The sequence below is a fragment of the Aethalodelphis obliquidens genome, unplaced genomic scaffold (assembly GCF_003676395.1).
Source record: "Aethalodelphis obliquidens isolate GAN/ISIS:26980383/991018 unplaced genomic scaffold, ASM367639v1 scaffold9, whole genome shotgun sequence".
Classification (NCBI taxonomy): domain Eukaryota; kingdom Metazoa; phylum Chordata; class Mammalia; order Artiodactyla; family Delphinidae; genus Aethalodelphis; species Aethalodelphis obliquidens.
The window spans coordinates 13133925-13153899 of NW_020837953.1; the positions used below are offsets into that span (position 1 = coordinate 13133925).

Genomic DNA, 19975 nt, shown 5'->3' on the forward strand with positions numbered 1-19975 from the left:
CACACACACACACACACACACACACACACACACACACACACACACACGCAGAGTTCTCCAGCTTTGCCTTTTAAGTGTTTTGGTCACTTATTGTTTGCTCCAACTGGCACTGCCTCAGGCATCCCTGATGTTAAACAATAGCTGCTTTTTTTTTTCTGACAAATGCCTCACAGGTAAAGGATGTTTGTTGTGACTAAGCTCTGATTCAAGTCAAATAAAGAGAAGCCCTGTGAATGGTGGTTGACAATTCCTTAGGCTAGGGCTTTTGGGTAGCTTTATACCTGATTTCCTACAGTGGCTGTAGGGCTGCTAGTTTTCATGGCTACCATGATTGTAAGGGTCTTGGTTGTCAAGGCTATAGCAGACCTGAGTAGAGGAAATTGGGAATAAAGTATGTTAAAACACCACAATATCACTGTTTTTACCAAAATTCAGCTATTTGTCTTGAATAAATGCTCCTCAGATTGTTGCAAACTTCTGGTTAATTTCTAGGTCTCTAAAAAGTTGATTTTGACAGTTGTTGTTGGTGTTCTCATTGCTTTTACGGAGGGCTGACTTTCTGTTTGTTTCACATCTGATTTATTTATCTCTCTCTATGATACAAGTAGAGATATAGGCATAAAAATATATTGATGAAACATTTGAAGTTGCTTACATTCAGACACTTTACCACTAAATATTTTAGGGTAAATCTCCTAAGAACAAGGACATTCTCCTATATAAATTTAATACAATTCCCCCACACAATAAATTTAGCATTTATACAGCAATACTGTCTAATTTAGGGCTCATAGTAAATATTCACCATTTGTTACAATAATTTTTTAATTATAATTGACATACAATATTATATTAGTTTCTGGTGTATAACATAGTGTTTCAATATTTTTATACATTATGAAATGATCACCAGGATAAGTCTAGTTACTGTCTGTCACCATATGGAGTTATTATATTATTGACTATATTCCCTATGCTGTACATTAATTCCATTACTTATTTACTTAATAGCTGGAAGTTTGTACCTCTTAATCCCCTTCACCCACTTTGTCCACCCCCCCCCCCACACACCGCCTCCCCTCTGGCAACCACCAGTTTATTTCTGTATCTATGTGTCTCTGTTTTGTTCATTTGTTTTGTCTTCTTTATGGTATTTTTTCCTTCTGTATCTGACTTATTTCACTTAGCATAATACCCTCTAGGTACATCCATGTTGTTGCAAATGGCAATATTGTATTCTTTTTTATGGCTGAGTAATATCCCTGTGTGTATGTGTGGGGGGATGTGTTTGTGTGTATCTTTATGCATTCATCTATTGATGGATATTTAGGTTGCTTTCATATCTTGCTGTTGTAAATAGTGCTGCAATGAACATGGTACATATATCTTTTCTTTTTTTAAAATATTTATTTATTTATATTTATTTATTTGTGGCTGCGTTGGGTCTTTGTTGCTGTGCATGGCTTTCTCTAGTTATGACTGGGGGGCTACTCTTTGTTGTGGTGCACAGGCTTCTCATTGCAGTGGCTTTTCTTGTTGTGGAGCACGGGCTCTAGGAGCTCAGGCTTCAGTAGCTGTGGCACGTGGGCTCAGTAGTTGTGGCTCGCAGGCTCCAGAGCACAGACTCAGTAGTTGTGGTGCACGGGCTTAGTTGCTCCGTGGCATGTGGGATCTTCCTGGATCAGGGCTCGAACCTGTGTCCCCTGCATTGGCAGGAGGATTCTTAACAACTGCGCCACCAGGGAAGTCCCCATATACCTTTTCAAATTAGTATTTTCTTTTTTTTCAGATAAGTACCCAGGAGTGGAATTGCTGGATCCTATAACTGGTTCTATTTTAGTTCTTTGAGGAACCCTCGATATAGTGTTTTCCATAATGGCTGCACCAGTTGACATTCCCACCAACAGTGTGTGAGAGTTCCCTTTTTTCCATATCTTCACCAACACTTGTTGTTTCTTGTCTTTTTGGTAATAACCATTCTGTCGAGTGTGAGGTGGTATCTCATTGTGGTCTAGATTTGCATTTCCCTGACAATTAGTGATGTTGAACATCTTTTCATGTGCCTGTTGGCCATCTGTATATCTTCTTTGGAAAAATATCTATTCAGCTTCTCTGTGGAGGGGCTGATTTTGGAGATATTTACTCTACTATTATGAAAATACTTTTTCTATGTATGTCGTAATCTTTAAAATTGTGTTTTTGCAGGCTAGCATATTGTGTTCTGCTTTTTTATCCAGTCTAATAATTTCTGCCTTCTAATTACAATACTTAAGATATTTACATTCATGTAATTATCCATATGATTGGTTTAAGCCAGCCAGTTTGCTATTTGTTTTATATTTGTTCCGTCGGATTTTCTTTAACCCCTCTTTTGATGCCTTCTTTATGGAACTTTCCATGGTATTCCTTTAAAGAATGACAGAATTTATAGAACTGTGGCTAAGGAAAAATGTCATGTCTTCTTAAATATACTACAAATTGGAAAGAGACTCAGTATTTTTCAGTGAGGACAGTTAGAGCTGTGCTGTCCGATAGAAGTATAATTTGAGCCAAGGATATAATTTAAAATTTTCCCCTAGCTACATTAAATAATTAAAAGAAGTGATAAAATTAATTTTAACAGTAATTTTATTTAAGTCAGCATAAGTATTATCCTTTCAACATGTAATTAGTGTAAAAGTTGTTAATGAGTTTTTTTACACTTGTTTTGTAAACATTCTTTAAAATATTTTTGAGCAAGTCTTCAAAAGTCTTCAAAATCTTGTATTTTACATTAACTGTCCATCTCAATTTGGACCAGCCTCATCTGTAGGCATAACACAGACTTAGAGGTACTCTTAACAGGTTTGGTTTAAATGAGGCAGAATAGAAAATGAAGCTGATGGACAGAATGAGATTTCTGAGGGCCTTGATTTTAATAATCAATAGTGAATTATTAGGACAAAAGTAGAAAATAGAATAAGGGGTAGATGGAGTCAAAATAGCTAGCATAGAAAATAATCTTAACTGCTGTTTACAGAGGGACATGAAGTCTTAGTCATTTATTCAGTGCAATAGTCTATATTAAGATGGTAGATGATAGTGGTTTTCATTCTAATAATAACTATAGTATTTATTTTTTTATTTTTTTTATACATTTATTTTTATTTATTTATTTATTTTTGGCTATGTTAGGTCTTTGTTGCTGTGCGTGGGCTTTCTCTAGTTGTGGCGAGTGGGGCCTACCCCTCTTTGTGGTGCATGGGCTTCTCATGGCAGTGGTTTCTCTTGTTGCAGAGCACGGGCTGTAGGCGTGCAGGCTTCAGTAGTTGTGGTACATGGGCTTAGTTGCTCTGCGGCATGTGGGATCTTCCTGGACCAGGGCCCGAACCCGTATCCCCTTCATTGGCAGGTGGATTCTTAACCTCTGCGTCACCAGGGAAGCCCACTAGTATTTATTTAAAGCACTGTCAGGCACTGTTCTAAGTACTTTGAGTGTATTGTATTGACTCATTTATTGTGTGACTTTAAGTAAGTTAATCACCTTCACTTTATTGGGTCTCTGTCGTTTCCCTATATAAAAAATTCGAAGCTGTACTAGATAATTTCTGAGCTGCTTCTTAATATGGAAAGTCTGTGTTTTGGGGTACATTGATGAGGAAATTAGAGTTTCTGTTCTCAGGGAATTTATAATCAAATAAAATAGGTGAGGTGTACCCACTTCATTAAAATGCATAGAGACAATAATTAGGGCCTTAAGAGAACTATAAAATGCTGTGAGAATTTAAAACTATTTACTTGACTATAATAAATTCACAATAAATGTTTGAATTAGATTGAATTGAATAGTGACAGTTGGTGAATCAAGAGAAGTTTTGTGTATGGGATGGCAGTTAATGTAAGCCTTGGGAGGTAGAAGGAGATGAGGAGGAGATGGCATGGAGTAGAAATGAGCAGTAACCCAGATAATGGAAGAATGCGAGGCAAGAAAGTAATGTGTGCGTTCAGAAAACAATAAAAAATATACTTTGATGGTATTTTTAGGAGGTGTCAAGTAATATTGCTATATGATAAGTTGGATTCAAATCTTAGAGAATCTTCAATAGCCTAGTAAGGGTATGGTTGATCACTGACAATGAAATATGGCAGGAACTGGAGAGACTGTGCTATGTATTTTTTAGAAACCCTACATCTTATGCCTATACCTTGTGTCGGTCCTGAGAATAGTTAAGTGCAGTTTTATATTTAAAAAATATTTCATTGGGCTAGAAACTTACAGTTCACTTGCTTTGAAGGTTTGTCATATTTCTTTGATGAGGGTGTATATGGGCTGCGACTTAGGGTGATACAGGTCAGATTTGTGCTTTTTTTGGTATTTTTTTTTGTCCTCTAGTATTGTGCTTTATTTCTGCTGAGTCTTAATCCTTTGTGATTAAATGATGCTGAATAAGTTTATGTCAGCATTCTACATAAAGTGGGAGCCTGAGGCTTACTGTTTAAAACTATTAGTGTCTGTCCCAAGAGCCAGTACATAGAGCACAGATAACCAAGTGGAAAATCATAGATTTCTCAGAGGGATGGAAGTTATAAAGGCATTTCATTTAACTCTGTAAATACTAGAATCTCTCCTTTTTTTTTTAACTTGTGCATATTTTTATTAGCTTAGCAGACTAGTGTTTTTATGTAATGTTTGGTAAGTTATTTTAGTACAGTAGTTCAGGGAATTCATGAAGCAGTCATGTTCATCTGTCTAATTTCTTTCAGGTAACTTGCCCAGGAGTGGTGCTGAAAGACAAGGAGGACATCTATCTTAGCATCTGTGTGTTTGGCCAATACAAAAAGACACAATGTGTCCCAGCCAGTTTTCCACTGGTCTTCAATGCCAGAATGGTGTTTGAAAAGGTGAGTTCAAATATCCAATCAAATGTTAACCAATAAAAAATCAAAGTGGTTCCAAATTTTGAAAAACACATATTACTGTTGTTGACTATGCACTTTGATTTAATTCAAAAGGAGATTTGTAACTTAAATCTGGAAGCTTGAAAATAAATATACATTATATTACACATTGAATCAGTTGCCTCTATTTCGTGATGGACCAGTTTACTTCTAAAATTGTCTTAGTGGTCTTTATGTAAAATATAGCACCTTGAATTCTAAGTAATCATTTTCATAGAAGAGATAGGGGAGATATTAATAGGTAAGAATAGGTCATATTTTGCTTATGACTGTCATGTGGTGCTTCTTTCTATAAGTCTCTTTTCTTTTTTCCCCCCTGAATCTGGTGCTTTGGGGTAATTATTACCAATTGTATTTCTCACTTTTTCCTTTCCTTCTCTCCTTGTCTACTTCCCTCTTTCCTTCCTTCCTTCCCTCCTTCCTTCCTTTCCTCCTTCCCTCCTTCCTTCCTTTTTCTCCTTCCTCTTCTCCACAGATAATTACTGAGTACCTGCTCTGTTCCATGCACTGTTCTAGGCACTGGGTAAAAAAAACAAACATGCTCCCCTCTTGGAGCTTTCATTGTAATAGGTGAAACAGACAATAATCAAGTAAGTAGTAAGTGTCATGAAGAGAATAAAGGGAGGGTAAGGGGACAGAAGGATTAGGGGGATTCTTTATTTTAAAGGGTGGTCAGAGACGGCAATAACATTGAAACTGAGCCTGGATTATGAGACAGTATCAGTTATTTAAAGGTCTAGGGTAAAAGCATTCTAAGCAGAGGAACAGAAAGTATAAAGGTGTCTTGTTGGTAATAAGCTTGATGAGCTGGAGGAACACCAAGGAGGCAAGTATGACCGTGGTAACAAAGGGAGGACTGCTAGCAGATCAAATTGGAGAGGGAGGCAGAGCCAGATGTAATTTTTGTTTGTTGGTAAAATCTTGTATACTGATCATGGGAAGCAGAGAGGAAGTGACAGTTCTCAATAATGTCAGAAGTTTCTTTGGTTGGGAAAGGAATATTTTGGGAATGAGAAGGAAAACACAAAAACTATTTCATATATGTCTTCCTTTTACGTTCTCTTCTCTATCCTGCTTCCCTCTGCCTTCTCTCACTATAGGTGTTCCCTGAAGCAGTAGACCCTGGAGATGTGGTTGCACAGCTTGAAAGTAAGTTTTTAACTTTTAATTTCTGATTCTAAGAGATTTTAGAATCATGCTCTTTAATCCTGAGTTAGATAAAAGTCAAAAAGGGTCAAACAAGAACTTCAAAACTCTTGAGGTGAGAAGTTTTTTACACTTTTTAGAATTTTGGAATATACCTGGAAATAATAAAAACTACGTGTGCTGCAGAGAGATGGGGAATTTTTCCTTTTTCTGTGTTTGATCTGTGAATAACAAAAAGACTTATCTGAACTATTTATTGATTAAAATGATATGAGCTGTTAATGATGTAAGAACTGAGATTCATGTTAGGTGGGACTTTGCCCTGCAAACAAAAATATGTCTTTAACCTCACTGTATTGCAAATCAAGAGAGTAAATAATAGAAGATTGAAGTAATAGTAGCTTAAAATATATATGCTTTTGCATTTTGTATTGTATGCAATATGTTAATAAATTATTTGAAAGTGATGTATTCAAGGCTGTGGTTAACAGTAAATTCTTCAAAGTACTAGGGATCAACTATAAAAAGATCCAGTTTTTTGTGAGAGCAGCAATGCAAAGGTATACGTTTGGGAATATGTTATTTGAGCTCTGAGTATGAAATGAAAAGCTCTGTTATTTATCCTTGTAATCAGAAAGGGATTAGGGATTACCATATTGGTCTAATATATAATTGTGGCTCAAAACGCCAACAATATTGAGCATCATCAATGTCAACTGTCCCTTCCATACCTTTTGCACCCCGTTGGGACTCTAGCAATATAGAAACATGCAGCCTGGAACCATGCTAGATAGAATCTGGGCATATGGGTAGAAATAGGGCTGGCTCATTGTTTTACCTTCAGGGAGTTAATAGTAATAGTTTAAAGAACTCTTTATGGCTAATGTCAATATCGTATTTATTTTTTATAGCTGTTCTTGCACTTGGTATTCTGTCTTCCACTATGGCAGACTAGTGAGGTGGCAACTTGGTGCCAGTGCGTAATGACTTTTAATTTTCTTGAACATCTTGTTCAGTATCTCAGAAATTGCGTATCTTAGGAAATATGAAGATAATTATTTCCCTTATCATTCTGAAGTTCTTTTGTTAAAAAACATAATTTTTCCTATTTTATTTGAAATTTAGGGTCTCTAAGAGTACTTGGTGGTTATTATTATTTGGAATCTTTCTTGTCTTGATTTCACTGATTCACTTTTTCTCTTAGGTTTCCTCCTTCATCACTGACAGTCCACTTTTTGGTATCTTTCTCAAATTCCTCTGGCTTCACTTCTCTGATCTCTTTTGACTTAGTTTCTACTCTCTCCTTATATGATATTCTCCAAAGACTTGGCTTCATGTTTTACCTATCTTCTGATGGCTTCCACAGCAGTCTTTATCCCTGATCTCTCTTGTAAGCTTTGGGCCCCTTTTCTTTTACTTTTAATTTCCTCTCAGCTTTGCAGTTTTTTGTTGTCCCCTAACCTTATTAATATGAAAAATTAAAGCTATACTAAAAGTGGAAAAGATGGAATGATGAAGTCTCATATACCTGTCAGCTTCAACAGTTTTTTGACATTTTGCCCATTGTATTATATGTTTACCCTGCCACTTAAAAAAATGTTGGAATATTTAAAAGCAAATTCTATACATACATTATTTCACTGCAAATATTCTGGCATGACCTCTAATTGATAAAGGCTTTTTTGAAAAAAATATGACCACTATATTGGTATCATACCTAACAAAATTAATATTAATTCCTTAATAACATCAAATACTTAGTCATTATGCAGGTTTCTCCAATTGCCACCACAATGTCTTTATACAGTTTGTTAAAAATCAGGATCCCATCAAGGCGTGGTTCACATATGTATGTGGCTGTTTAGCCCTTCAGTTTATTTTTTTCTGTAGTAGTGTCCCTCACTTTTTTTTTTCCTAATGCCGTGAATTTGTTAGAAAAATCAGGTCCTTTAGAATGTCCTACAGTTTGGATTTGGCTGCTGCTTCCTCAAAGTGTTGTTTAGCTTATTCGTCACTTATATTATGTAAACTGAAAATTAGACCTAAAGGTTTGGTTCGATTCAGGCTTATTTTGTTTTTTTGGCAAGAATCCTTCATAATTGGTGCTCTGTACTTATTATTGCATCATATCAAGCGGCATATAATGTCTGATTGTCTTAAGTTTAGTGATATTAAGATTTATCTTTTGCCTCCAGGCAGCATCAGCCTGATTCCTCCATGATAAACCTCCTCTACCGCCTTTCATCGAACAGCTTCAGCATTCCTTGAGACCCGTCTTTTCATTAGGGGTTACCAAATGTGATTTTTCTAATACTGTTAATTTTTTCTATATGTGTTAGCTGGAATTCTTCTCTAACAGATATTTTCCTTATCAGCAATGTGATGACCCTGAAATACTGTTCTTGTAGGAAAGGTAGTGTCATCTTTCCTTTCCTTACTTTAATAGCTTTAGTGAGGTATAACTTACGTATCACAAAATTTACCCATTGTAACTGTAGTTAAGTGATTTCTAGAAAATATATATAGTTGTGAGCCATCATCACAGTCCAATTTAGCATGTTTCCATCACCCCAAAAGTTCTGACGCCTGCTTGTACTCAGTCTCTATGCCCACTTCCAGTCCCCACAACCACTGATCTATTTTCTATCTTTGTATATTTTTCTTTTCTAGAAATTTTATATAAGTGGGTTCTTACAACATTTAGTCCTTTGTGCCTGGCTTCTTTTACTTGGAATAATGTTTTTGAGGTTTGTTCATGTTGTTCTACATATTAGTAGTTCATTCCATTTTATTTATGAATAATATTCATCTTGTATGGAATTTTTTTTCCCCTTCCATTCACCATTTGATGAACATTTGGATTGTTTCAAGTTTTTGGCTATTATGAGCAATGTTGCTGTGAGTATATGGATACATGCTGGGTTGTATCCTAAGTATATGTTTAACTTTTTAAGAAACTGTCAGCCTGTTTTCTAAAGTTACTGTACCATTTTACATTACCACCAGCAACATATGAAGATTTTCCATATCATCCCCAAGACTTGATATTGTTAGTCTTTTTGGAATATATAGATGTGTAGTGGTATCTCAATGTAGTTTTTTGCTTGTTTGTTTGTTTTTGGTTTTGGTTTTGTTTTGCGGTACGCGGGCCACTCACTGTTGTGGCCTCTCCCATTACGGAGCACAGGCTCCGGACGCGCAGGCTCAGCGGCCATGACTCACGGGCCCAGCCGCTCCGCGGCATGCGGGATCCTCCCGGACCGGGGCACGAACCCGTGTCCCCTGCATCGGCAGGTGGACTCCCAACCACTGCGCCACCAGGGAAGCCCTCTCAATGTATTTTTAATTTTCCTTTTAATACTAATACTGTTGAGCATCTTTCCAAGTGCAGATGAGCTATTCATGTAGCTTTTTCTTATAAAATGCTTGTGCAAATATTTTGCCCATTTTTGAACTGGGTAGTTTGTCTTCTTACTGAATTGTAAGTTTTTTTTTGTATTTAAAAATATTCTAAATATAAGTTCTTTATCAGATATATGATTAGTAAATATTTTCTCCCAGTCTGTGGCTTATTTTTTTCATTCTTTTAATGGGGTGTTCTGAAGAACAAAAGTTATAAAGTCCAGGTTATCAATTTTTTTCTTTTATGTATCATGTTTTTGATGAAGTCTTTGCCTTACCCAAGGTCACAAAAATTTTCTCTTTTCTTCTACAAATTTTATAGTTTTATCCCTTACATTTAGGCCAATGGTCCACTTTGAGTTAATTTTTGTGTATGTTGAGAGGTAAGGATCTATTTTTTCTTTGATAGATGGTACAAATGCTCAAGGAGATTCAAAGACCCCCTTAACTGGGCAGTCTGATAAATGGTCAGATACTTGAGTAACCTCAGATAAAATGCTTAGAACAGTCCCTTGCACACAGTAAACACTTAAAATGTCCCTTGTTTATTTTTATTGGTGGTGTGTTATTATTATTACTCTTATTATTGGGGAACTGCCAAGTTCCATTCATACCATATCTGCACCCCGGAATCACCAAGCTTCTGGGGAAATATATATTTATGATGTATAAATATAAAGTGATATTAAGGGCCAATGACATTAAAAGCCATATAGGGCTATTTTACATTCATAGAGAAGGCATTCTCTTTAGGGAAATGGTTTTAATCCTGGAATCTACCAGACTAAAATTAATTATGACTAAAGCCATTTCCTGGGAACCATTTTTAGGCGAGAAAGAGAATGAAAAATTTTCTACTTTATAGACTACTCTATTGAAACTGGAGTTTCTTCCTTTTTCACTGAAACTTTGTAGATTTTCTTCTACAGACACACACACACACACACACACACACACACACAAACATACTCTGTCACACGTACACAGTACACTCGACCCTTGAACAACGTGGGTTTGAGCTGTGCAGGTCCACTTATACACGGATTTTTTTCAATAGTAAATACTACAGTACATGATCTGTGGTTGGTTGAACCTGTGGATGCTGAACCGCAGATTCGGAGGAACCATTTATATGGAGGAACTGATGTGGAGGGCCGACTGTAATCTATATGCGGATTTCAACTGCAGGAGGATGGTCACCCCTAGCTTCTGCATTGTTCAGGGGTCAGCTACATACTGCCACAAATACACTGCCTGAAAAGCTCTTCCTACAGCTATGGATTTGCCTGCTCCCTCACTTCTCTCCAAGTCAGTCCTCAAATTTATCATTATAACGAGAGATCTTTTCTCACCAAAGTATTTAAAAATAGCTCCCCCGTTTGGTCAATATCTCAATCTCTATCCCATTATCTTTAAGGTTATTATATCTTCTACACCAGAATACTTTGAGAGTAAAAGAGTGTGTTTTTAGTATTTCCACCAAGACAACAGCTGTGAAAAGGGTACTGCTCAGGGCAAATAGGGATGAATGGTCCTCCTGTTTTTCTTCCTAGCACTGATATATTATTTATTTTTTTATTTTCTCTCTCATTAGAGTGATAATTTCATAAGAGCATTGACTTTTCCTTTTTTGTAGCTGTTGTGTGCATATGACAATACTTGACACATACTAGGTATTTGATGTTCAAGGAGTTAAATAAAATCTCATAAATGCATCGTATAACTGCCTCTCATTACTGTTTTCATGAGTGTTGGAACTGTCCTACTGAGAGATACCTGTTTGTAGTATACAATCCTTTGATTAGGAGATGTATTTTGTATTTGAAAATTTGTAATATAATAATAGCTGCTCTGGCTTCATTCTCGTTTGGATAAAGAGAAGATGCGATCTTTATTTATATTGCAGTAGATTACTAGCTGTCCCTATTGTTTTCTCTCGCCTGTAGGGAAAAATAGCAGTTTCATTATAGCCTCTGCTTTTCAGCTTCTGGAAATTAGTGCTTACCTGGTGTCTGGGGTATTCAGAATGCTTTCAGGTGAAGATTTGAAGGCTGAGAATAAATCCTTCAGTGTCTATAAATGAGAGAGTCCCTGCCTCAGTGGTCAGGAGAGCTTGTAGGACTCAGGATTCATATTTTAAATCCATGATGGCAGATGCATTCCCAGCAGTTCGCCCTTGCAGTTAGGGCAGGTAAATAGGCATTTATTGGAAATTGTTATAGCAATTACTCTTGCTGGTACAGAGTGTTAATGGCATTCTGGCACTCTCTCTCAAGGTGTTTATGGTAGCTTTTGATTTGCTCCATGGGACTAAGATTTCTGGAGTACTGGAGTACATTTACTTTGTAACTTGGGTTGAAAGTACATGTGAAAATGACAATTTTTACAGAAGGAGGGAAATTGTCATTAGTTATAAGAAAGAGCAACTGTAAAATGGAATTAATTATACTATATGTTCCAGGAGATGTAATTTACATGAACCTATTATTTGGTTTCCAGGAACATTAGTTCTCTAAAAACTTTTCCATTAATAATTTAAGGTCTTTTCTTCTTGAAGTATTTTTGCCAAAATATATATTTTTAAATATAAAAGAGTAGAACACTGTTTATAGAAACTAGGAAATAGTTTTCTCTTTAGAAGTTAATCTATGTTCTTGTGATAAAATATAAACTAATTAAACCCAAGCAATTACTTTTCAGGCCACTTCTTTACAGTTGAGGAGTTTCAATAACAATTCTGCCTGTATTGTTTATTTCATTACTTCACTTTGGCAGTGATTCATTGTGTCAATGGTAGGTTCAGAAGGTATATAGTATATTGACACAAATCTTAAATTTGTTTTCTATTTAAACCCTTTGTTTTTAAACTTTATACTCTTCTTGAGATCACTGATACTTCTGAGACCACTGATACCTTTAGCAAACTTATTGGAATTAAAAACTATATTTGGAAATATATTTTGTTAACAGCTGTGTTTATTTTTCTTCACTGTAATTTGTTCACAGAAATAATACCTGGCAATACTAAACACCCATGTAATATTTTGATTGACGTTTTATTGGCTGTATTCTGCTTGTGTTTGGCCCCTTCCAGAATGATTCTGGCTAGTGTGGGGTACTTTTGTTTTACTTATATCCCTTATAAAAGGGCTATTCCCTTCTTTGGCTTTATTTTTAACCTTTTACTTTCCTTTATGAAATGGTTTTTGTTTTTAATATTTATTTATTTGAAAAGAAAGTGGAACTTTTTCTTCTGTCCAATTTACAAGTACTGAATTTGCAGTGTCAAAGCAAGGCAAGTTCTTCAGACTGGAAAGGGTAAGCACATTGTGCACATGGTGTTAGAACTTTTCACCCAGAGAACTACCAGGCAATTAATTTTATTATTCTGTAGGACTTGCTGTCAGGCAAGGTGCATACATACATACATATGCATATATGTAAATATTAATGTCTTACCTTAAGTCTGGTTTTTAATTATATTGAAATTATATTTTTAATTGGTTATAGAATTATTTTAATTTTCTTCATAGCAGAGTTACATATAGTCTACAGAGCTGATTGCAAACAGCAGTCCTGTAACATCCCTATCCTCCATCATTTCCTACTCCCCTAACGACTGCTTTTCTTTTTTTTAAAATTGTTTTTCTTTGTATTCACCTCCATTGTCTCCAACATGCTTATACTGCATTTGAAACGTTTGATTTTTAAATATTGGACATTATTTCTCCTTTCTCTTATGAAAAATGAGGATTTAAATAGTTTTCATATGTTCTCTCTTTGCTCTCAAAATATATACATGCCCATTTTCTGTCTTTCTCTTCTCTTAATACAGTTATATCATAATTTTAGATTATATTGTTAAGATCATGTAAAAAGTATTATGGCTGAACCATGTGGTATATATACTATCATACTTTTTCTGCAAGGATTTTGTTTTCACTTGAACTAATAATTACTTTCCTTTGCTTAGTTTTATAGTTTTAGTTTTTTTGTTTTGCTTAACTTAACCCCAATTCTCCCTCAGGTATTCACATTATTTTCTCACAGTTTAATGTTCTTTCACTTATGAATCATTTTTGTTTTTTTGCCTAGAGGCCTAAAACTTTTTAATTTATTTTTAAAGTGTAGTAATGTTACTAGAATATGTCCTGAAGTTGCTTTTTATGGCTTGGTACTCTTAGGTACAGTGCATTCTCCTTCATTTGTAGTTTGTAATCTTTTTTCATTTCTGTAAAGTTTCATGAACTATATATACCGTTTAATATTTATTTTCTTTCTTTGCCTTAGTGTTTTTCATCAGGGTCTATGTTGGATATTTTTTGCATGTTTAGTATTTGTTATTTTTACTCGTATTTTAAAATCTTATTGTTTCTTTTTGATTAAAACAACTTTTTGTTCTTTTATTTCTTTTAAGATACTGTCTGTTGTGATTATTTGCTTTAGTTTAATCTTCGTTTCTGAAACAACTTCCTTCTCTATTTCTGCTTCTTTCCTAAGTTATTACCATCTTTCTTCTGTGTTTTTCTAAATTTGATTTATGTAGTTGCTTAATATCTTATATTACTTCCTTAATTTTCAAGTAGTAGATTATAGTTTTTATTTATTTTGAAAGCATGTCTTTTGGATGCTTTCACTGTAGGAACTTTTTTCTTTTGCTCACTATTATTATCTTTTAAACAAGAACTTGGTATGTGTTTGACTGTGATCCTTTTCTTTGCTCATTCTTAATTTAGATTTTTTCCCGTGAATTCTTAGAAGGAAGCGTGATTTAGGATAATTTTTTATAGCTTCACCAAGCTCCCTTATATAGTGTTCAAAGTATGGTGGCTTGCTTTCTGGAATTTTCTGCCTTTGTTCCATTCCACTTTTGATAGTTTTTTTCTGCTGTTGTTTCTTTTTCTGCGTTTTCTCTTTCTACATTTTTATCCTGTTTATTTTGTATTCTGTTCTCTACCGTTTTTCCTGGTTTCTTGTGCTCCATCCTGTCCAGGAGCCCTGGGTGTTCAGTTTCTGTAGTTCTTACAGGCTACCAGACTACTTTACCACCTTTGGACCTTACTGTACTCTTTTGAACTCACCTGCTATTGGAATGGACAAACACCCTTCCAATTTCAACTGCTTTTCTCAGATTGATCTACTTCTTCCTACTGAGTACCAGTTGGGTATTTAGAGTAACTCTTCCCAGGCCCTTTATACTCCCTTGCTTTCTTCTGCTTCTCCTGCGTAGATAGATGCTGATACCTCACAGGTTTTGTGGTTGCTGGTGGTTTGTCATCATCTGCTTTATCTTAGGGTTTGTGGAGATATCTTGTCATCTTATTTTATTGTAAATGTCTGTAGTTTTCTGCTGTGCAATTGCTGCATATGTTTTTATGGAAGGGAGGTTTGGAGAGACTTGAAAATTCTAGTCTTCGCTTTTATTTTGTGTTTTTGCTTCTGCCTTTCATATTTCATCAAATTATTGGCCATCTATTCATATTTAAGAATAGAAGACTGAAATGCTTTTGGAAGTTATGTGCCAGAGGTGCCTGGTACCACTAATTGCTAAGTCTGTTGGGGTTCCTCCTGGATGCAGATTGTCAATGTGTACTTTATTGTAGGTGATTTCTCTGGGTCATTTTATTGGAAATTATGTCACTATCTTTTTGTATCTTTTCTCTTCAGCTGGTCATATTCAGTAAAAGAATCATTCACATATTTCTCCTAGAGGCTATATACTTGGCGACCTGTTTATAGAACCTTGTAGTGGAAGAAGCTGTAGTAAAATCTCATTGTATAACAGACTCTTAATCTACCTGTTTTCATATAGTATTACCCCTGCTGTCAGTTGTACCTGCTGTTTCCATTCCAGTGAAGACAACTACTACTACTATTACTTCTCCTCCTCTTTCTCTTCCTCCTAACCCTCTTCTTCCCTCTCCTTCTTCTTCTCCTTTCCCTAATAAACTTCCATTCCCCCCCTCCCTCCCACCTCTGCTCCAACTCTCTAGAGAATAACTTCCAGTCACCTGCCTGGGAATGGGGAAGGGCAGTTTCCTAGTGGTGTAAATTGGAAGAAGGATCTGGGGTTTGACTGCTTCTTCAACTTTCAGTTATTACTCGGGTTTTTAACCCCACTGATTCTGTCATTTCCAGAGGTACCTAGCACCACCAATTGCTACGTCTCTTAGGAGTTCGTTAGTATAAAATGGTTTGCTTCTAAGCTTTCCTCTCTATTGGCTTAAGATTCTTTCTCCAGGCTGTTAACTCAGTTACCATTTTTGTTCAAACTGTTTTCTCTTTAGTTTTGTCATTGTGAGTTGGTATGTGTGTGTGTGTTTAATCCTTTTATTCTTTTAGTGAGGGTTCAGAAGGGAACAAAAGCTAATGCATACATTTAACCTACTATCTCTAACTGGAAGCATTCATTTGTAGCTCACTGAAATATTACAGTGTGAATACCTGTGTAACTACAACCTAGGTCAAGAATTAGAACATTGCCAAAACTTCAGAAAGCCTTCCTTATACCACCTCCTAATCTCTATTTCCTCTGTGTTCCACAAAGGAATTTCCATTTTAACGTCTAATATTGTCATTTAGTTTTGCCTGTTTTTGAACACTAAATAAATGGAATTGTAATGTGCAAATTCTTTTGTCCCTGGCTTCTTTTGCTTAGCATTTTGCTGAGAAACTGATTTGTGTTTTGATAACTAATTCATTTATCTTTATTGCTATATAGTATCTTCATTATGTGACTCTACTCCAATTCATTTATTCTGTTATTTACAGATATTAAGGGGCATTTAGGTTATTTCTAGTTTTTGCTGTTATGAATAAAGTTGCTGTGAACATTCTTGATTACATGCCTTGATGTTCATGAGCATGCACACCTATTTGGAATATATATAGAAGTGGAATTGCTGAGTCTTAGGGTCAGTATGAGTAGACAATGCCAAACAGTTTTCCAGTGTTTCTCTATCAGTATACACGCTGCCATTGATGAAAGTTCTGTTCTCCACAGAACCCCTAGAACAGAACCTCTAGTTCTCTTCTCTCTTGCCAACTCCTGACATTGCCAGACTTTTTCATTTTAGTCATTATGGTGAGTGAACAGTGGTTTCATTTTGCATTTCCGTGACAATAAATGACATCATCGTTTTTGGACATCTTTTTGTATTTGTGTGTGAAATGCTTGTCTTTTGCTCATTTCTCCTTTTGGTTGTTTATTATTTTCTTACTAATTTGTAGGACTTCTCTATATTTTCTAGTTAATAAGCTTTATGTCAGTTATATGTGTTGCAAGTAGCTTCTCACTCTGTGGCTTGCATTTTTAATCCATTAGTGATTCTTGTTCTTTTGGTGAACAAGTTTATTTTTAATATAGTCTGACTTAATAATGTAGTTTGATTTATTAATCTTTTCCTTTATGTTTAGTGCTTTTCTTGGGTCATGTTAAAGAATTTTTTTTCCCTACCCCAAGTTATGAAGATATTCTATATAATTTTCTAGAAACCTTATTTCTTTACCATATACATTCAGATTTACAGTCCCCTTGGCTCTTATTTTTATATGTGGTATGAAGAAGGGGTAACATTTTATTTTTATTTTATGTATATCTAATTGAGCAATACCATTTGGTGAAGAAACTTTTATTCCCATTGCTCTGTAATGTTTACTTTATCACAAATTAAGTGCCTACATACGTGGATTTTTTAAAATAGATCTTCTATTTTGTTTCATGGTCCTTGCATAAATATTATGCTTTCTTAATTACTGGAGCTTCAGTTTTGGTATCTGGTAGTTTAAGCCCTCCAGGTTTATTCTTTTTTTTTTCACTTTTACTTATTTATTATTTTTTAATTGAAGTATAGTTGATTTACATTGGTGTGCCAGTTCTGCTGTACAGCAGAGGGACTCAGTTCTACACATATATACATTCTTTTTTAAAATATTCTTTTCCATTGTGGTTTAACCCAAGATTTTGAATATAGTTCCCCGTGCTATACGTTAGGACTTTGTTGTTTATCCCAGGTTTATTCTTTTTGAAGATTTTCTTAGCTGTTCTTAGTGTCTAAAGTATACTAATTTTAATCCTTAGTGTACCCTTCAATGATTATTCACATTTGTGTACATCCATAAGCACCATTCATCAAGATAGAGAACATTTCCAGCATCCAAAAAGGTCTCCTTGTGCCTCTACCAGTCACACCCCCCTCAAGATAATCACTATTCTGACTTTTGTCAGCATTGATTACTTTTGTCTGGTTTTGGAATTCATATAAATTAAATCATAAATATGTATTCCTTTGAATATGGCTTTTTTTCACTCAGCCAAATGTCTGTGAGAGTCACCTATGTTGTTGTATTTCAGTAGTTCATTCTTTTTTATTGCTCTTTAGTATTCCATTATGTCAATGTACTGTAATTTATTCATTTCTTGTTAATGAGGATGATTTTTAGTCTTGGCTTATTATGAATATTGTTATAAATATCTTTTGGTAAACATTTATACTAGTTCTCTTGGAGTGGAATTTCTGAGTCATAGAATAGGTGTACACTTAGCTTTTGTTGATACTGCTGAACAGTTCCCTAAAAATAATTGTACAATTCCTTTTGAGTACTGAACATTGTATGTGAAAAATTATAGAAGTAATTGGAGGCATAACATCATGCTGTCGTTCTCCAGGTAGACTTTATGTTTGACTTTTATTTCCCTTCTGTAGGCTGCTAGTGATACTCAGAATCCTCAATCATGTCAATCTAATGTCAGAGATTAAGATGATTTGACGCTGGGTTTCAATCTGTGTACAACACCAGGGTATTTCCAGTTCATCCTTATTCCTATGATGTTGTCTTTTACAGGCTCTATCCAAACTGTGGAGAATTTATGAAGACCTGTCCTTCTTGGTATAGCCCCTGTAGTGATATTTTGCTTCTAGGTCTGTGAGACCATCAAAATCTCAGCTAAGTTTATCCATCCTTCATTTGCCATTTCTGGAATTAGCAGATGCCCTGGGGGAGAAAGCAGCTCCAATGTTTGGCCCATCTCCCTGGCTTTTCTTCTCCTAGAACTTGGCCCTGTAATTCTTCACTGCCGTATTATCTTCTCTGTGCCTTCAAGTGGATTTTAAAAAATAACTTGACCTGATTTTCTTAGTCTTCCTATTAAGATGATTGGTCTGCTTTATGTAAATTGCCATTATTCTGAGGCAGAAATCTGTTCCCCCTTAATATCCTTTCTACCCTCAACCTGTCTCTGTACTCTCCCATTTGTCCCCCCCCCATTATATCTGTTTAATTTTTCTAAGTATCTGTATTTGGGCTAGTAGTGCATAGTTAATTATTACAGCTTTATATAATCCATGTTCTTTTCATTTAATAAACACACACTTATATTCCTACATGTTTATTTTTCTAGATGAACTTAAAAGCATTTTTTAAGGTCTAAGATAAACCTCTTTGAATTTTAATTTTAATTATATTTTGGGAGAATTGGCATTTTTACATTATTCATTCTTCCCATGTAGATAGGTGATGTATACTGATTTACTAAAGTTATGCTTTCTTTCAACATATTACCAAGGTTTTGGGGTATTTGTGTGAGTGTGTGTGTGTGTGTGTGTGTGTGTCTGTGTATACGTATACTTGCCATACAGTTCTTATTATGTTTATTTCTAGCTGTTATATATTTTGTGGCTTTAGAGAATAAGGTTCTTCACCTAATTTTCCTTTTTTCCCTTTGTTTATGGTTGATACACAAGAAAGTGATAAAAATATTTATTGTGTATCCAGTCATTTTGCTGAACCTTCATATTGAAGACTGCTAATGTCTTTTCAGTGTATTTCAAATATTTATCCATGATTAGTTTAAATATTAAAAAATATTGTTAATTTGTCTTTCAGTCAGAGCATGTAGCCTATAATATTACCGCTTCTTGGAATTTATTGACGTTTTCCCTGAGCATCTGGGATAGGAATCAAATATAATCATGACATGGTTGCTTAGAAAGGTATATCCTTTTTGTGTTGGTAAAAACATTTGAAACTTTCTATATCTTACTTTAACTTATTTATTTCATTATGTCAGATATTACATCAAAGCTGACATACCGGAGATTCTTAATAAATGTCCATTCCCGGGTCAGTGCTACAACTTGCCTTCCTGGCTTTTTATACTAGGTTAATTTGGTATTGCTGATGGGCTTTCATAACCTTCAGATTGATGCTAACACAAGTTATTTCTCAGTGCTACCTTTCAGTCCTTTACTTCTTGGAGAACTTCCTTTTTAATTTGTCTTGTAGATATTTTAAACATATTCATTTCTCTCATTAGATGTCTCTGTTTAAACTCCAGCCTTCTTAAGATGAACAGATGACTGCTTCCTACTTCACTGACTAAAACTGAGGCCATGTTAGTGAATCACTTCAGTTTATTCCTCCCTTGTCCTAAAAGTCATCTACATTGTTTCTCATTCTTATCCCCTTTCTCCTGGTCCTGGAGGATGAG

At 35.1% G+C, this 19975-nt stretch overlaps 1 protein-coding gene across 2 annotated transcripts in view; it reads left to right on the forward strand.

Annotated features, from left to right (window-relative positions):
- SPATA6 (spermatogenesis associated 6) overlaps positions 1 to 19975 on the forward strand; it is a 154003-nt gene that overhangs the window by 19565 nt on the left and 114463 nt on the right. For both annotated transcript variants that reach the window (XM_027108605.1, XM_027108604.1), the window contains exons 2-3: positions 4744 to 4881; positions 6039 to 6087. In XM_027108605.1, the coding sequence (XP_026964406.1) occupies positions 4744 to 4881; positions 6039 to 6087 (187 nt within the window). The remainder of the gene's footprint in view (positions 1 to 4743; positions 4882 to 6038; positions 6088 to 19975) is intronic.